Source organism: Schistocerca piceifrons, chromosome 3, assembly GCF_021461385.2.
Source record: "Schistocerca piceifrons isolate TAMUIC-IGC-003096 chromosome 3, iqSchPice1.1, whole genome shotgun sequence".
Classification (NCBI taxonomy): domain Eukaryota; kingdom Metazoa; phylum Arthropoda; class Insecta; order Orthoptera; family Acrididae; genus Schistocerca; species Schistocerca piceifrons.
Genome location: NC_060140.1, coordinates 582,381,695 through 582,394,899, shown reverse-complemented (window position 1 = coordinate 582,394,899; position 13,205 = coordinate 582,381,695). Strand labels below are relative to the sequence as shown.

Here is a 13,205-nt window from a genome sequence, read left to right as displayed (position 1 = left end):
AATGTAACTGAAAGAAATAGATTATAATCAGTAATAACATCAGTTTTTGTCTGCCACATTCCACATGGCACTCCGTCGCCCCCTGGGCCACAGGCTGACCCGCTGTTTCCTTGGGCACTGCAAAGGCCACTGTGGTGCAATCTCTGTTGTTGTCCCCCAGTTCCCTGGTTGCAAGGAACAGCTTCCCTGTTCTGAGAGAGCATCATTGCTGCCATTAAGGAGTGCAGTCACATGACAGCCCACATCACCACGGTTCTACTTCATTTGCTGTCAAATCATGGCCCACTGCCGCACTTCCACCCTGGTGTCGTTGTTATGATATCTACGTATGTGCTGTCGGCTGTTTGTTTGCCATAACTGTCTTTGCTATGTTGCTCCTCAACCTTTCATTGCAGCCTTCGTACAGCATTGGACAGGCATTGATCCATAAGATGAGGCACTACCCAAGCCTTTCTTGAAATTGTGTCAGCAATAATATCTAGGATCTTTCATGCTGTCTCACAATGCAGTATCTCCTTGACATCGAGTTGTGACAGTTCGCTTTCTTTGTTTCTTCGTCTGTTGTCCTTGGTGTCGATGTACTGGCTGAAAAAAATATGGGGTGGAAGTGCAATACTGTCTACTGTAAATGATGTAGCCGACAGGTGCACATTTGCATTTCACAGTTGTTTACTTTCACTTTTCACAACCCCCCAAACACACATTACATATGGCCAGAGTACTACTGTTTGACTTTTGATAAGCCTCATTAATAGTTTTCAGATGAACATCCACATACTGCTACATAGTTTACTGTTGAATATCAATGAGCAGTAAAAACATCATCATCATCATTTAAGACTGATTATGCCTTTCAGTGTTCAGTCTGGAGCATAGTCCCCCTTATAAAATTCCTCCATGATCCCCTATTCAGTGCCAATATTTGTGCCTCTTCTGATGTTAAGCCTATTACTTCAAAATCATTCTTAACCGAATTCAGGTACCTTCTCCTTGGTCTGCCCCGACTCCTCCTACCCTCTACTGCTGAACCCATGAGTCTCTTGGGTAACCTTGCTTCTCCCATGCATGTAACATGACCCCACCATCTAAGCCTGTTCGTCCTGACTGCTACATCTATAGAGTTCATTCCCAGTTTTTCTTTGATTTCCTCATTGTGGACACCCTTCTGCCATTGTTCCCATCTACTAGTACCTGCAATCATCCTAGCTACTTTCATATCCGTAACCTCAACCTTATTGATAAGGTAACCTGAATCCACCCAGCTTTCGCTCCCATACAACAAAGTTGGTCGAAAGATTGAACGGTGCACAGAAAACTTAGTCTTGGTACTGACTTCCTTCTTGCAGAAGAGAGTAGATCGTAGCTGAGCACTCACTGCATTAGCTTTACTACACCTCGCTTCCAGTTCTTTCATTATGTTGCCATCCTGTGAGAATATGCATCCTAAGTACTTGAAACCGTCCACCTGTTCTAACTTTGTTCCTCCTATTTGGCACTCAATCCGTTTATATCTCTTTCCCATTGACATTACTTTCGTTTTGGAGATGCTAATCTTCATACCATAGTCCTTACATTTTTGATCTAGCTCTGAAATATTACTTTGCAAACTTTCAATCGAATCTGCCATCACAACTAAGTCATCTGCATATGCAAGACTGCTTATTTTGTGTTCACATATCTTAATCTCACCCAGCCAGTTTATTGTTTTCAACATATGATCCATACATAATATGAACAACAGGGGAGACAGGTTGCAGCTTTGTCTCACCCCTGAAACTAATCCGAACCATGAACTCAAATACCGTCAACTCTAACTGCTGCCTGTCTATCCATGTAAAGACCTTTAATTGCTTGCAAAAGTTTGCCTCCTATTCCATAATCTCGTAGAACAGACAATAACTTCCTCCTAGGAACCCGGTCATATGCCTTTTCTAGATCTATAAAGCATAGATACAATTCCCTGTTCCACTCATAACACTTCTCCATTATTTGCCGTAAGCTAAAGATCTGGTCCTGACAACCTCTAAGAGGCCTAAACCCACACTGATTTTCATCCAATTGGTCCTCAACTAATACTCACACTTTCCTTTCAACAATACCTGAGAAGATTTTACCCACAAAGCTGATTAAAGAGATGCCTCTGTAGTTATTACAATCTTTTCTGTTTCCATGTTTAAAGATTGGTGTGATTACTGCTTTTGTCCAGTCTGATGGAACCTGTCCCAACTCCCAGGCCATTTCAATTATCCTGTGTAGCCATTTAAGACCTGACATTCCACTGTATTTGATGAGTTCCGACTTAATTTCATCCACCCCAGCTGCTTTATTGCACTGCAATCTATTGACCATTTTCTCCACTTCCTCAAATGTGATCCTATTTCCATCATCATTCCTGTCCCATTGTCCATCGAAATCTGAAACATTACTGATTGTATTTTCACCTACATTGAGCAACTCTTCAAAATATTCCCTCCATCTGCCCAAGGAATCCACAGGATTCACCAGCAGTTTTCCTGACCTGTCCAAAATACTTGTCATTTCCTTCTTACCTCCGTTTCGAAGACTGCTAATTACACTCCAGAATGGTTTTCCAGCAACTTGACCCAAAGTCTCCAACCTGTTTCCAAAGTCTTCCCAAGTAAAAACATAATCACATAATTCACAGTTCTTTCGGAATAATCAGGTACGTATGGAACAGACATTGTCATTGTTTTAACACATGGCCTAATTGCGTTACACTTAGTTCACAGTTACGTTGATGCATTGATGTTGTTCTAATCACCACAGGTTTCTCGTCTGAAACTCGGCGGTGAACTGACTGTCTCATGACCAAAAATCGGGCCCTTATACACTCCTGGAAATTGAAATATGAACACCGTGATTCATTGTCCCAGGAAGGGGAAACTTTATTGACACATTCCTGGGGTCAGATACACACTGACAGAACCACAGGCACATAGACACAGGCAACAGAGCATGCACAATGTCGGCACTAGTACAGTGTATATCCACCTTTCGCAGCAATGCAGGCTGCTATTCTCCCATGGAGACGATCGTAGAGATGCTGGATGTAGTCCTGTGGAACGGCTTGCCATGCCATTTCCACCTGGCGCCTCGGTTGGACCAGCGTTCGTGCTGGACGTGCAGACCGCGTGAGACGACGCTTCATCCAGTCCCAAACATGCTCAATGGAGGACAGATCCGGAGATCTTGCTGGCCAGGGTAGTTGACTTACACCTTCTAGAGCACGTTGGGTGGCACGGGATACATGCGGACGTGCATTGTCCTGTTGGAACAGCAAGTTCCCTTGCCGGTCTAGGAATGGTAGAACGATGGGTTCGATGACGGTTTGGATGTACCGTGCACTATTCAGTGTCCCCTCGACGATCACCAGTGGTGTACGGCCAGTGTAGGAGATCGCTCCCCACACCATGATGCCGGGTGTTGGCCCTGTGTGCCTCGGTCGTATGCAGTCCTGATTGTGGCGCTCACCTGCACGGCGCCAAACACGCATACGACCATCATTGGCACCAAGGCAGAAGCGACTCTCATCGCTGAAGACGACACGTCTCCATTCGTCCCTCCATTCACGCCTGTCGCGACACCACTGGAGGCGGGCTGCAAGATGTTGGGGCGTGAGCGGAAGACGGCCTAACGGTGTACGGGACTGTATCCCAGCTTCATGGAGACGGTTGCGAATGGTCCTCGCCGATACCCCAGGAGCAACAGTGTCCCTAATTTGCTGGGAAGTGGCGGTGCGGTCCCCTACGGCACTGCGTAGGATCCTACGGTCTTGGCGTGCATCCGTGCGTCGCTGTGGTCCGGTCCCAGATCGACGGGCACGTGCACCTCCCACCGACACTGGCGACAACATCGAAGTACTGTGGAGACCTCACGCCCCACGTGTTGAGCAATTCGGCGGTACGTCCACCCGGCATCCCGCATGCCCACTATACGCCCTCGCTCAAAGTCCGTCAACTGCACATACGGTTCACGTCCACGCTGTCGCGGCATGCTACCAGTGTTAAAGACTGCGATGGAGCTCCGTATGCCACGGCAAACTGGCTGACACTGACGGCGGCGGTGCACAAATGCTGCGCAGCTAGCGCCATTCGACGGCCAACACTGCGGTTCCTGGTGTGTCCGCTGTGCCGTGCGTGTGATCATTGCTTGTACAGCCCTCTCGCAGTGTCCGGAGCAAGTATGGTGGGTCTGACACACCGGTGTCAATGTGTTCTTTTTTCCATTTCCAGGAGTGTATATCATCACAATAATAGCCACTGAAACTACACATTGTTCGAAGTTTAAGTTACAGAAATTACAATTAAAACTTGACTCATTAAATTAACTGAATATGTAATTGGTTCTTTTTAACAGTTTCTTCTACCGGAAGGGTTAAGCCGAATTATTTGTTTAAATGATGATATTAACATATATAATTACGTAAACAAAACTTTTGACAAATCTGATAATTACTTTGGAATTAATTATGGGCTGACTTTGCTAACATGTTTTCGAATAGAGACAAATAAATCTGTTAAGAATACTATTAGTTGTTTCTCTAAATGTTTATGATTAGTACAGAATTTATATTTTTTTATATGTCAACAATAGAATTTGGGTTATAAAAGAACTACTGATTTCACCCTATAACAAAAGATACTAACTAGGAATAGCTGAAATAACTTAGAAAATCAATTACATACATAAAACTAAGCACAGAATCAGATCTGGTGTCATATTCTTTAAAACTGAGGGCCAACCTTTCTCTTTCATGAAAATGCAGATTACTACTCACATACGTTAATGGCAATTAATTTAAAAGTGAGAAAATGAATTTTAAGGAGGCAGATGGGAAAACGAGAGGGGAAGTAAAAATTATCCCAGCTTGCTTCGTCACAGAGTCTTTTGGGCTGCCCATCAGTATCAGCAATATCAGCATTCAGCAGACATCCCCAGATACTGTGTTCTGGCATTATGCCTTCTTCACAATAGGCACATTTGGAGGTTTGTCTTCACCCATGTCGATACCAGTAGTTGGCATATGGCCTATGCCCTGTCAAAAAGTGTCAGTTTCCTTGAGGGAATCAAAAGTCTCATTCCCAGTCACTGTTTTATGCCTGGGAGAAACCTATTTGTGTGTCTCACTGTTTGGGTGTCATCCCATTGTTTCTGCCATAACAGGAGGATCTGATTGTGAATTTGCTGCTTGCTTGTGGTCTGGATTCCTATTAAATTCTGCACTTCATGACATTCTGTTTTCTCCAATACACCATCACTTTCTTGCATTTGGAGACTGAGTGGGCACCTGCAATGCCTCTACTGACGATGGTGGTGATGATGATGATGATGATGATGATGATGATCTTTGGTTTGTGGGACACTCAACAGCACAGTCATCAGTGCCCGTACACATTTCCAATCTGTACACAGTCCAATCTAGCCATTTTCAAGAATGATGATGGAATGATGAGGACAACACAAACACCCAGTCCCCGAGCAGAGAAAATCCCGAACCCGGCCAGGAATCGAACCCAGGACCCGGACATAGCAATGCTAGTCACTAGACCAAGAGCTGCGGACATGCCTCTACCGACGCAATACCGAAAGTTCCCATCAATTGAAGAACTATCCATGTTGCACCATGTTAAATATATGTGCTAGTGTTCTGAGCAGAAGTCTGTGCGCTCAAGCACTTCTTATTGTTTGCAATGGTAGTTTACAATCGTACCTGACAAGACTAATAATTTTGTTCATCATGTTCCACACCCTCCTGATAATTTCTTCAAAATATGCACTATAATTTTGTCATTTGTCCAGAAAGAACCCTCGGTATCTGGTGGTGGATCTGCTGCTTAATTTCATAGTTGGGTCCCTTAAAAGGTTTCCTTTTAATAACATGTATGTGGTCATTTCAGATGTAATAAACAATTTAACTCCATGGCACTACTGATGTAATTCTTGAAAGACTGTGTTACATCTTTCTTCCAGATTACTTCTGGAGCTCCCCTTCACAAAGATAATCATGTTGTCAATATACACCGATATTCCTAAAACCCCTTCCTTGTGCTGCAGCTTCCCTAATAGTGGGCATAGTATCAGAGCCTAGAATATTACATTTATGAATCCCTGTGGGCAGCTTTACAAATTGTTTTTGTAAGGTTCTCTCCTGGGCACGCCAGGGTTGCTTCTCTGTTTAGCCAACAGTTCTTAAAATAATTGTATAATGCTCTTGGCAGTCCAAGTCCCTCAGGCAGTCAAAAAGTTGTGACCCGCAATCAAATGTCACAGCAATGCCTACCACTGTGGCTACAACGTATTTATGCTGATTAGTTTTTGCAAGTCTTATCACCTCTTCTGTTGACTTCCACTTCTGAATCCATATTGTTGGGAGTTCATTTCATAAAGAAGTCTTCTCTCCTGTAGACTTACTTCATATCAGCTTATCTAGTACATTCCATAAGGTGCATACTGGTCTACATGTTTTCTGAGCTAGTGATACGTGTATATGATATTTTTCAAGACAATGAAATTATGTTCTTCCACATATCTAGTATTTTTTCAGCAATAAATATGCATTATAGAGTTGTGCACATGAAGGGCATGCAGAGCTTCTGCAGAGATGCTGTCAGGACTAGGTGATCTGGTCCTTTCCAGTTTCAGGACTTTTTTCCTTACCTCCCCTTCTGAAGATGGGAAAATGATCCAGTCTCCATCGTATACTTCTCTATTTTTGTTCTGTTGCTCTCTGCCTTGACAAAATTTGTTGTTTGTCATGTCATCTAGAAAGAGTGTGTCCATCATTAACTGTGAGGTTTGCTGCCTGTTTTCTATCTTGCTGCCATCTGCTTGTTTTTCAGATGATAAATTTGTTGAAGATTTATCTTTTGACAAATGATTTTATACTTAGTTAGAGATGAGAGGTAATGATGCCACTGGTAAAGAAATAACATAAGTATCTTGAAACTCTGTGACTGGGAGACTTGCGCCCACTATCCTGTCTTTTTTGGGCAGTGCTCTTACCAACTGAGCTACCTGGCACAACTCATGACCTAATCTAAGAGCTTTCATTCTGCCTCTACTCTCTAATACTTTCCAGACTTCACAGAACTTCTCTTACATAACTTGCTGGATTAGCACTCCTAGAAGAAAAGATATTGTGAAGAAATGGCCTAGGCTTAGCCTCAGATTTGTTTCCAGAATGAATTTTTCACTTTGTAGCAAAGGATATTCAAGTTCTGGTCAGACACTGGGTTTTAATCTGTCAGGAAATTTAAAAACTGTGTGCACTACACTGCTGAGTGAAAGATTCAGTCTGGAACATATGTATCAATGCTATTTTAAAACAAAGCTTCAAAACTGCATAATACAAGTTAGCCGAGACTCAGTGATGTCAAATGAGCACAAATCAAAAACAAACAGTGTTCCTAATACTTTTCAACAGCAAAGTGATTGTCACTCATTGCAAATTTTTACATTTGGATAAATCATTAACTGAATTTACTGTTCAGGAGCCCTACAAATGCTGTGTGAAGGTGAGAAACTGCATGGAAATGACCCAAACTCTTAAGAGTACCCCAATGATATACAAGGAGAGAAATTTAAATTTTGGTCCTCATTTTCCTTTGCTTTAATAATTATTTCAACAAGCTGCAAACTAACAGCATAAATCTTTTCAATTTATCAGTACTTCCAATAGCAGTGCTAAAATCAGACTATGGCACCTCTTCTTAACACAAGGAGGTAATGGAAACTATAGAGAATGGTGCACAGGAAATATATATTTCTCACAAAGCAAAACAAGTTACAGTTCATTGAAGGAGACAAGCTAAAATATCAAAGTTCCTTGAACAGGAATTACAATATCAGGGATGTCAATAGCAGTGAAACACACTAAGCGCCTATCTTAAGAGCAGTTACAAATCACTTTGGATGAAATTAGTACCACAGTGAACACTAGCTATGCATGACACATTTCATATTCCATGATAGGCTAAAACTTGATACGGTGTGTAAGATGTGACTCAAAGCAACTCATGGAGAATCAAAAACCACACATTTGCACATACACTGAGAAAAGCTGCAAGAGCACAACAATAAATATCATTACAATAAACAAAATATTGGTTCATTACAATGTGCTAGAGACCAAAAGCTAGAGTTTGCAATAGATTACAAAAGCATTTCACAAAAATACAAAATTTAGAAATGTACTGCATCATCCATATAGATCTGACCTCGTGCCTTCCGATTTTGGCTCACTCTAAAGGTGCACACTCAGATACAACAGAGAAGTGGAAAACTTAGTTCCTGTGTTTTCTAAAGCCTTTATCTCTGAAGGAATGAACTGAACAATAATACTGCTTTACTTTAAACTTTTTGAAGAAATGGTCATTTATTGACTCAAAACAGGTTTCACTCATGAGCTGCATTGTTCCCCCACACTATTTCATTTGCAGAATACACATCAATATAATATCATCACCATCATCATCATCAGCAGCAGCAGCAGCAGCAACAACAACAACAACAGCCATTTGGCATCTAATGCTGAATAAACACCAGTACTTACTTGCCCATAAAAAATTTATTGTGATTAGTTGCATCACGGAGTGTATCGCCAAGTTTCTTCTTTACCCTTTTCTTCGGTGTAGGCTGCTTCTTCCTATCAGCTGACACTACTGCAGGGCCAGTAGCTATTGTTAACCCATCTGAACCAGTAGTACTTCCACCTGCTTCATCAGATGCTGCTGAGGGTTTCTGGAAAGAAGGGCAGCCCTCATTCTTCCACGAATTCCAGTGCTCCTCCCTCTGCAAAAAATGCATTTACCATCTCAAGCACAAGAAGTAGATGCATAGGCTGATACAAAATGCATTCTATGTACTAAAATAAACCAGAATAAAAGCCAAAATATTTTTATTTGAACATGTGTGGATTTCAAATATCTTTTTGCTTGTTTTAATCTAGAATTGTAAATCTCTTTACCTATTGAAAATAGTTGTTCCTTCTTCAAAACAAACAACTTTATTCCTGAGTTTTGTTATGTATAATCACATCCTGCATATACTTACAGAACTTACTGCAAAACTATGTAGTTTTTTTCTCAAACCAGTGATTCTCTTATGTGTAGGAATACTATCTTTCACAATGTGAGTGGGTTTAACTAGAAGAGCAATTTCAGGATTTCTTTTCAAATGTTTTATGCAAAGTCTATCTTCTCTTTCCTAGTATTGTACCATGTCAAACGGTTCACTCAATTATTTAATGGTTTCATAGTTCTGTTTTTCACACTTTGTAGTTGGTTGCCTTTCCTGCTGCTATGATTTCAATACACCTAATGCAGAAAAGTCATACACATTATCTGTCTGTGAACTATATAAACTTTGTACTGTATGTTGCCGTATCTCAACTGTTTGTGTATTGTGTTTTATGCATGGTGACTGGGGAACAGTCCAGCATTTGCCCTGTGGTGGTGTCGCCCATAGAACAAGGTGCCAAGGCAAGGTTGGTACCTCACGACAGAACCACAAGTAAACATAGTCACTGCCAGAGGTAATGATGGATAAGAGACCATGGCAAAGACATGCCCAGAGGAGTTCCCATACGCCACTGCATCAGCTCACTTGCTCACATCTGAGCACAGTGCCATTCAGCCCAATCAGCAATCACTGCTGAAGATGACAGCATCGTCTCTCTACAGAGCCAGCAGTACAGCAAATGTATTAGACAGAACTCTACATAAAAGTTTATAGTCAAATTATTTTGTGAGAAGAGACTAGTATCTTGTTCTGTATCAAGCAATACATTAATGTTCACTGACAATACAAATGCTTATGACATTCCTGTAGTCATGGATAGTTACAAAGTTAAGTATTTCATTTAGGTCAAGTTGTAACAAAGTGATCTGAGGTTTTATATGCTGTAGTACCATCTCGGCCCTCGCCATGATTAAAGCTATGAACCTACCACTGTACCGTCGAGTGTTATTTCATCTGGTACAACATGCCTAAACAAGTGTGGGAAACTGTCTCAAAAATTCATTTGGGCTAGCCAGTGTACCAGACCAATGGTAGTTAACCTGGTGTGTGGAATCAAGCGTCATCTGCCTCACATTCCTTTCTCATAAGGTAGCACACTGCACATTAAGTCCTCAATATATGTCGTTGTTGTGGTCTTCAGTCCTGAGACTGGTTTGATGCAGCTCTCCATGCTACTCTATCATGTGCAAGCTTCTTCATCTCCCAGCACCTACTGCAACCTACATCCTTCTGAATCTGCTTAGTGTATTCATCTCTTGGTCTCCCTCTACGATTTTACCCTCCATGCTGTCCTCCAATGCTAAATTTGTGATCCCTTGATGCCTCAAAACATGTCCTACCAACCGATCCCTTCTTCTAGTCAAGTTGTGCCACAAATTTCTCTTCTCCCCAATCCTATTCAGTACCTCCTCATTAGTTACGTGATCTACCCACCTTATCTTCAGCATTCTTCTGTAGCACCACATTTCGATAGCTTCTATTCTCTTCTTGTCCAAACTAGTTATCGTCCATGTTTCACTTCCATACATGGCTACACTCCATACAAATACTTTCAGAAACGACTTCCTGACACTTAAATCTATACTCGATGTTAACAAATTTCTCTTCTTCAGAAACGATTTCCTTGCCATTGCCAGTCTACATTTTATATCCTCTCTACTTCGACCATCATCAGTTATTTTACTCCCTAAATAGCAAAACTCCTTTACTACTTTAAGTGTCTCATTTCCTAATCTAATTCCCTCAGCATCACCCGACTTAATTTGACTACATTCCATTATCCTCGTTTTGCTTTTGTTGATGTTCATCTTATATCCTCCTCTCAAGACACTGTCCATTCCGTTCAACTGCTCTTCCAAGTCCTTTGCTGTCTCTGATAGAATTACAATGTCATCAGCAAACCTCAAAGTTTTTATTTCTTCTCCATGAATTTTAATACCTACTCCGAATTTTTCTTTTGTTTCCTTTACTGCTTGCTCAATATACAGATTGAATAACATCGGGGAGAGGCTACAACCCTGTCTCACTCCTTTCCCAACCACTGCTTCCCTTTCATGTCCCTCGACTCTTATAACTGCCATCTGGTTTCTGTACAAATTGTAAATAGCCTTCCTCTCCCTGTATTTTACCCCTGCCACCTTCAGAATTTGAAAGAGAGTATTCCAGTCAACATTGTCAAAAGCTTTCTCTAAGTCTACAAATGCTAGAAATGTAGGTTTGCCTTTTCTTAATCTTTCTTCTAAGATAAGTCGTAAGGTTAGTATTGCCTCACGTGTTCCAACATTTCTACGGAATCCAAACTGATCTTCCCCGAGGTCCGCTTCTACCAGTTTTTCCATTCGTCTGTAAAGAATTCGCGTTAGTATTTTGCAACTGTGACTTATTAAACTGATAGTTCGGTAATTTTCACATCTGTCAACACCTGCTTTCTTTGGGATTGGAATTATTATATTCTTCTTGAAGTCTGAGGGTATTTCGCCTGTCTCATACATCTTACTCATCAGATGGTAGAGTTTTGTCATGACTGGCTCTCCCAAGGCCATCAGTAGTTCTAATGGAATGTTGTCTACTCCCGGGGCCTTGTTTCGACTCAGGTCTTTCAGTGCTCTGTCAAACTCTTCACGCAGTATCTTATCTCCCATTTCGTCTTCATCTACATCCTCTTCCATTTCCATAATATTGTCCTCAAGTACATCGCCCTTGTATAAACCCTCTATATACTCCTTCCACCTTTCTGCCTTCCCTTCTTTGCTTAGAACTGGGTTGCCATCTGAGCTCTTGATATTCATACAAGTGGTTCTCTTCTCTCCAAAGGTCTCTTCAATTTTCCTGTAGGCAGTATCTATCTTACCCCTAGTGAGACAGGCCTCTACATCCTTACATTTGTCCTCTAGCTATCCCTGCTTAGCCATTTTGCACTTCCTGTCGATCTCATTTTTGATACGTCTGTATTCCTTTTTGCCTGCTTCATTTACTGCATTTTTATATTTTCTCCTTTCATCAATTAAATTCAATATTTCTTCTGTTACCCAAGGATTTCTATTAGCCCTCGTCTTTTTACCTACTTGATCCTCTGCTGCCTTCACTACTTCATCCCTCACAGCTACCCATCCTTCTTTTACTGTATTTCTTTCCCCCATTCCTGTCAATTGTTCCCTTATGCTCTCCCTGAAACTCTCTACAACTTCTGGTTCTTTCAGTTTATCCAGGTCCCATCTCCTTAAATTCTCACCTTTTTGCAGTTTCTTCAGTTTCAATCTGCAGTTCACAGCCAATAGATTGTCGTCAGAATCCACATCTGTCCCTGGAAATGTCTTACAATTTAAAACCTGGTTCCTAAATCTCTGTCTTACCATTATATAATCTATCTGATACCTTTTAGTATCTCCAGGATTCTTCCAGGTATACAACCTTCTTTTATTATTCTTGAACCAAGTGTTAGCTATGATTAAGTTATGCTCTGTGCAAAATTCTACAAGGCGGCTTCCTCTTTCATTTCTTCCCCCCAATCCATATTCACCTACTATGTTTCCTTCTCTCCCTTTTCCTACTGACTGAATTCCAGTCACCCATGACTATTAAATTTTTGTCTCCCTTCACTACCTGAATAATTTCTTTTATCTCGTCATACATTTCATCAATTTCTTCATCATCTGCAGAGCTAGTTGGCATATAAACTTGTACTACTGTAGTAGGCGTGGGCTTCGTGTCTATCTTGACCACAATAATGCGTTCACTATGCTGTTTGTAGTAGCTTACCCGTACTCCTATTTTTTATTCATTATTAAACCTACTCTTGTATTACCCCTATTTGATTTTGTATTTATAACCCTGTAATCACCTGACCAAAAGTCTTGTTCCTCCTGCCACTGAACTTCATTAATTCCCACTATATCTAACTTTAACCTATCCATTTCCCTTTTTAGATTTTCTAATCTACCTGCCCGATTAAGGGATCTGACATTCCATGCTACAATCCGTAGAACGCCAATATATATAATCTACTATCTACAACATCACATGTAAATGGTCTGTGGCAAGAAAATTTCAATAGTTCAGTAGATTCTTACCTAAAATAATATGAATTCTAGAGAATAAGAAGTATAAAAAAGGCCAGTATGTGGTAACTTTCATCCTAAAATTAAGGTGGTTCAACTTTTAATCAG

General features: G+C 41.1%; 1 protein-coding gene across 1 annotated transcript in view; it reads right to left on the bottom strand.

The window, feature by feature from the left end:
* LOC124787992 (THO complex subunit 1) overlaps window positions 1-13,205 on the bottom strand; it is a 99,928-nt gene that overhangs the window by 27,834 nt on the left and 58,889 nt on the right. The window contains exon 9 of the mRNA XM_047255024.1: window positions 8,573-8,811. Coding sequence (XP_047110980.1) covers window positions 8,573-8,811 — 239 coding nt within the window. The remainder of the gene's footprint in view (window positions 1-8,572; window positions 8,812-13,205) is intronic.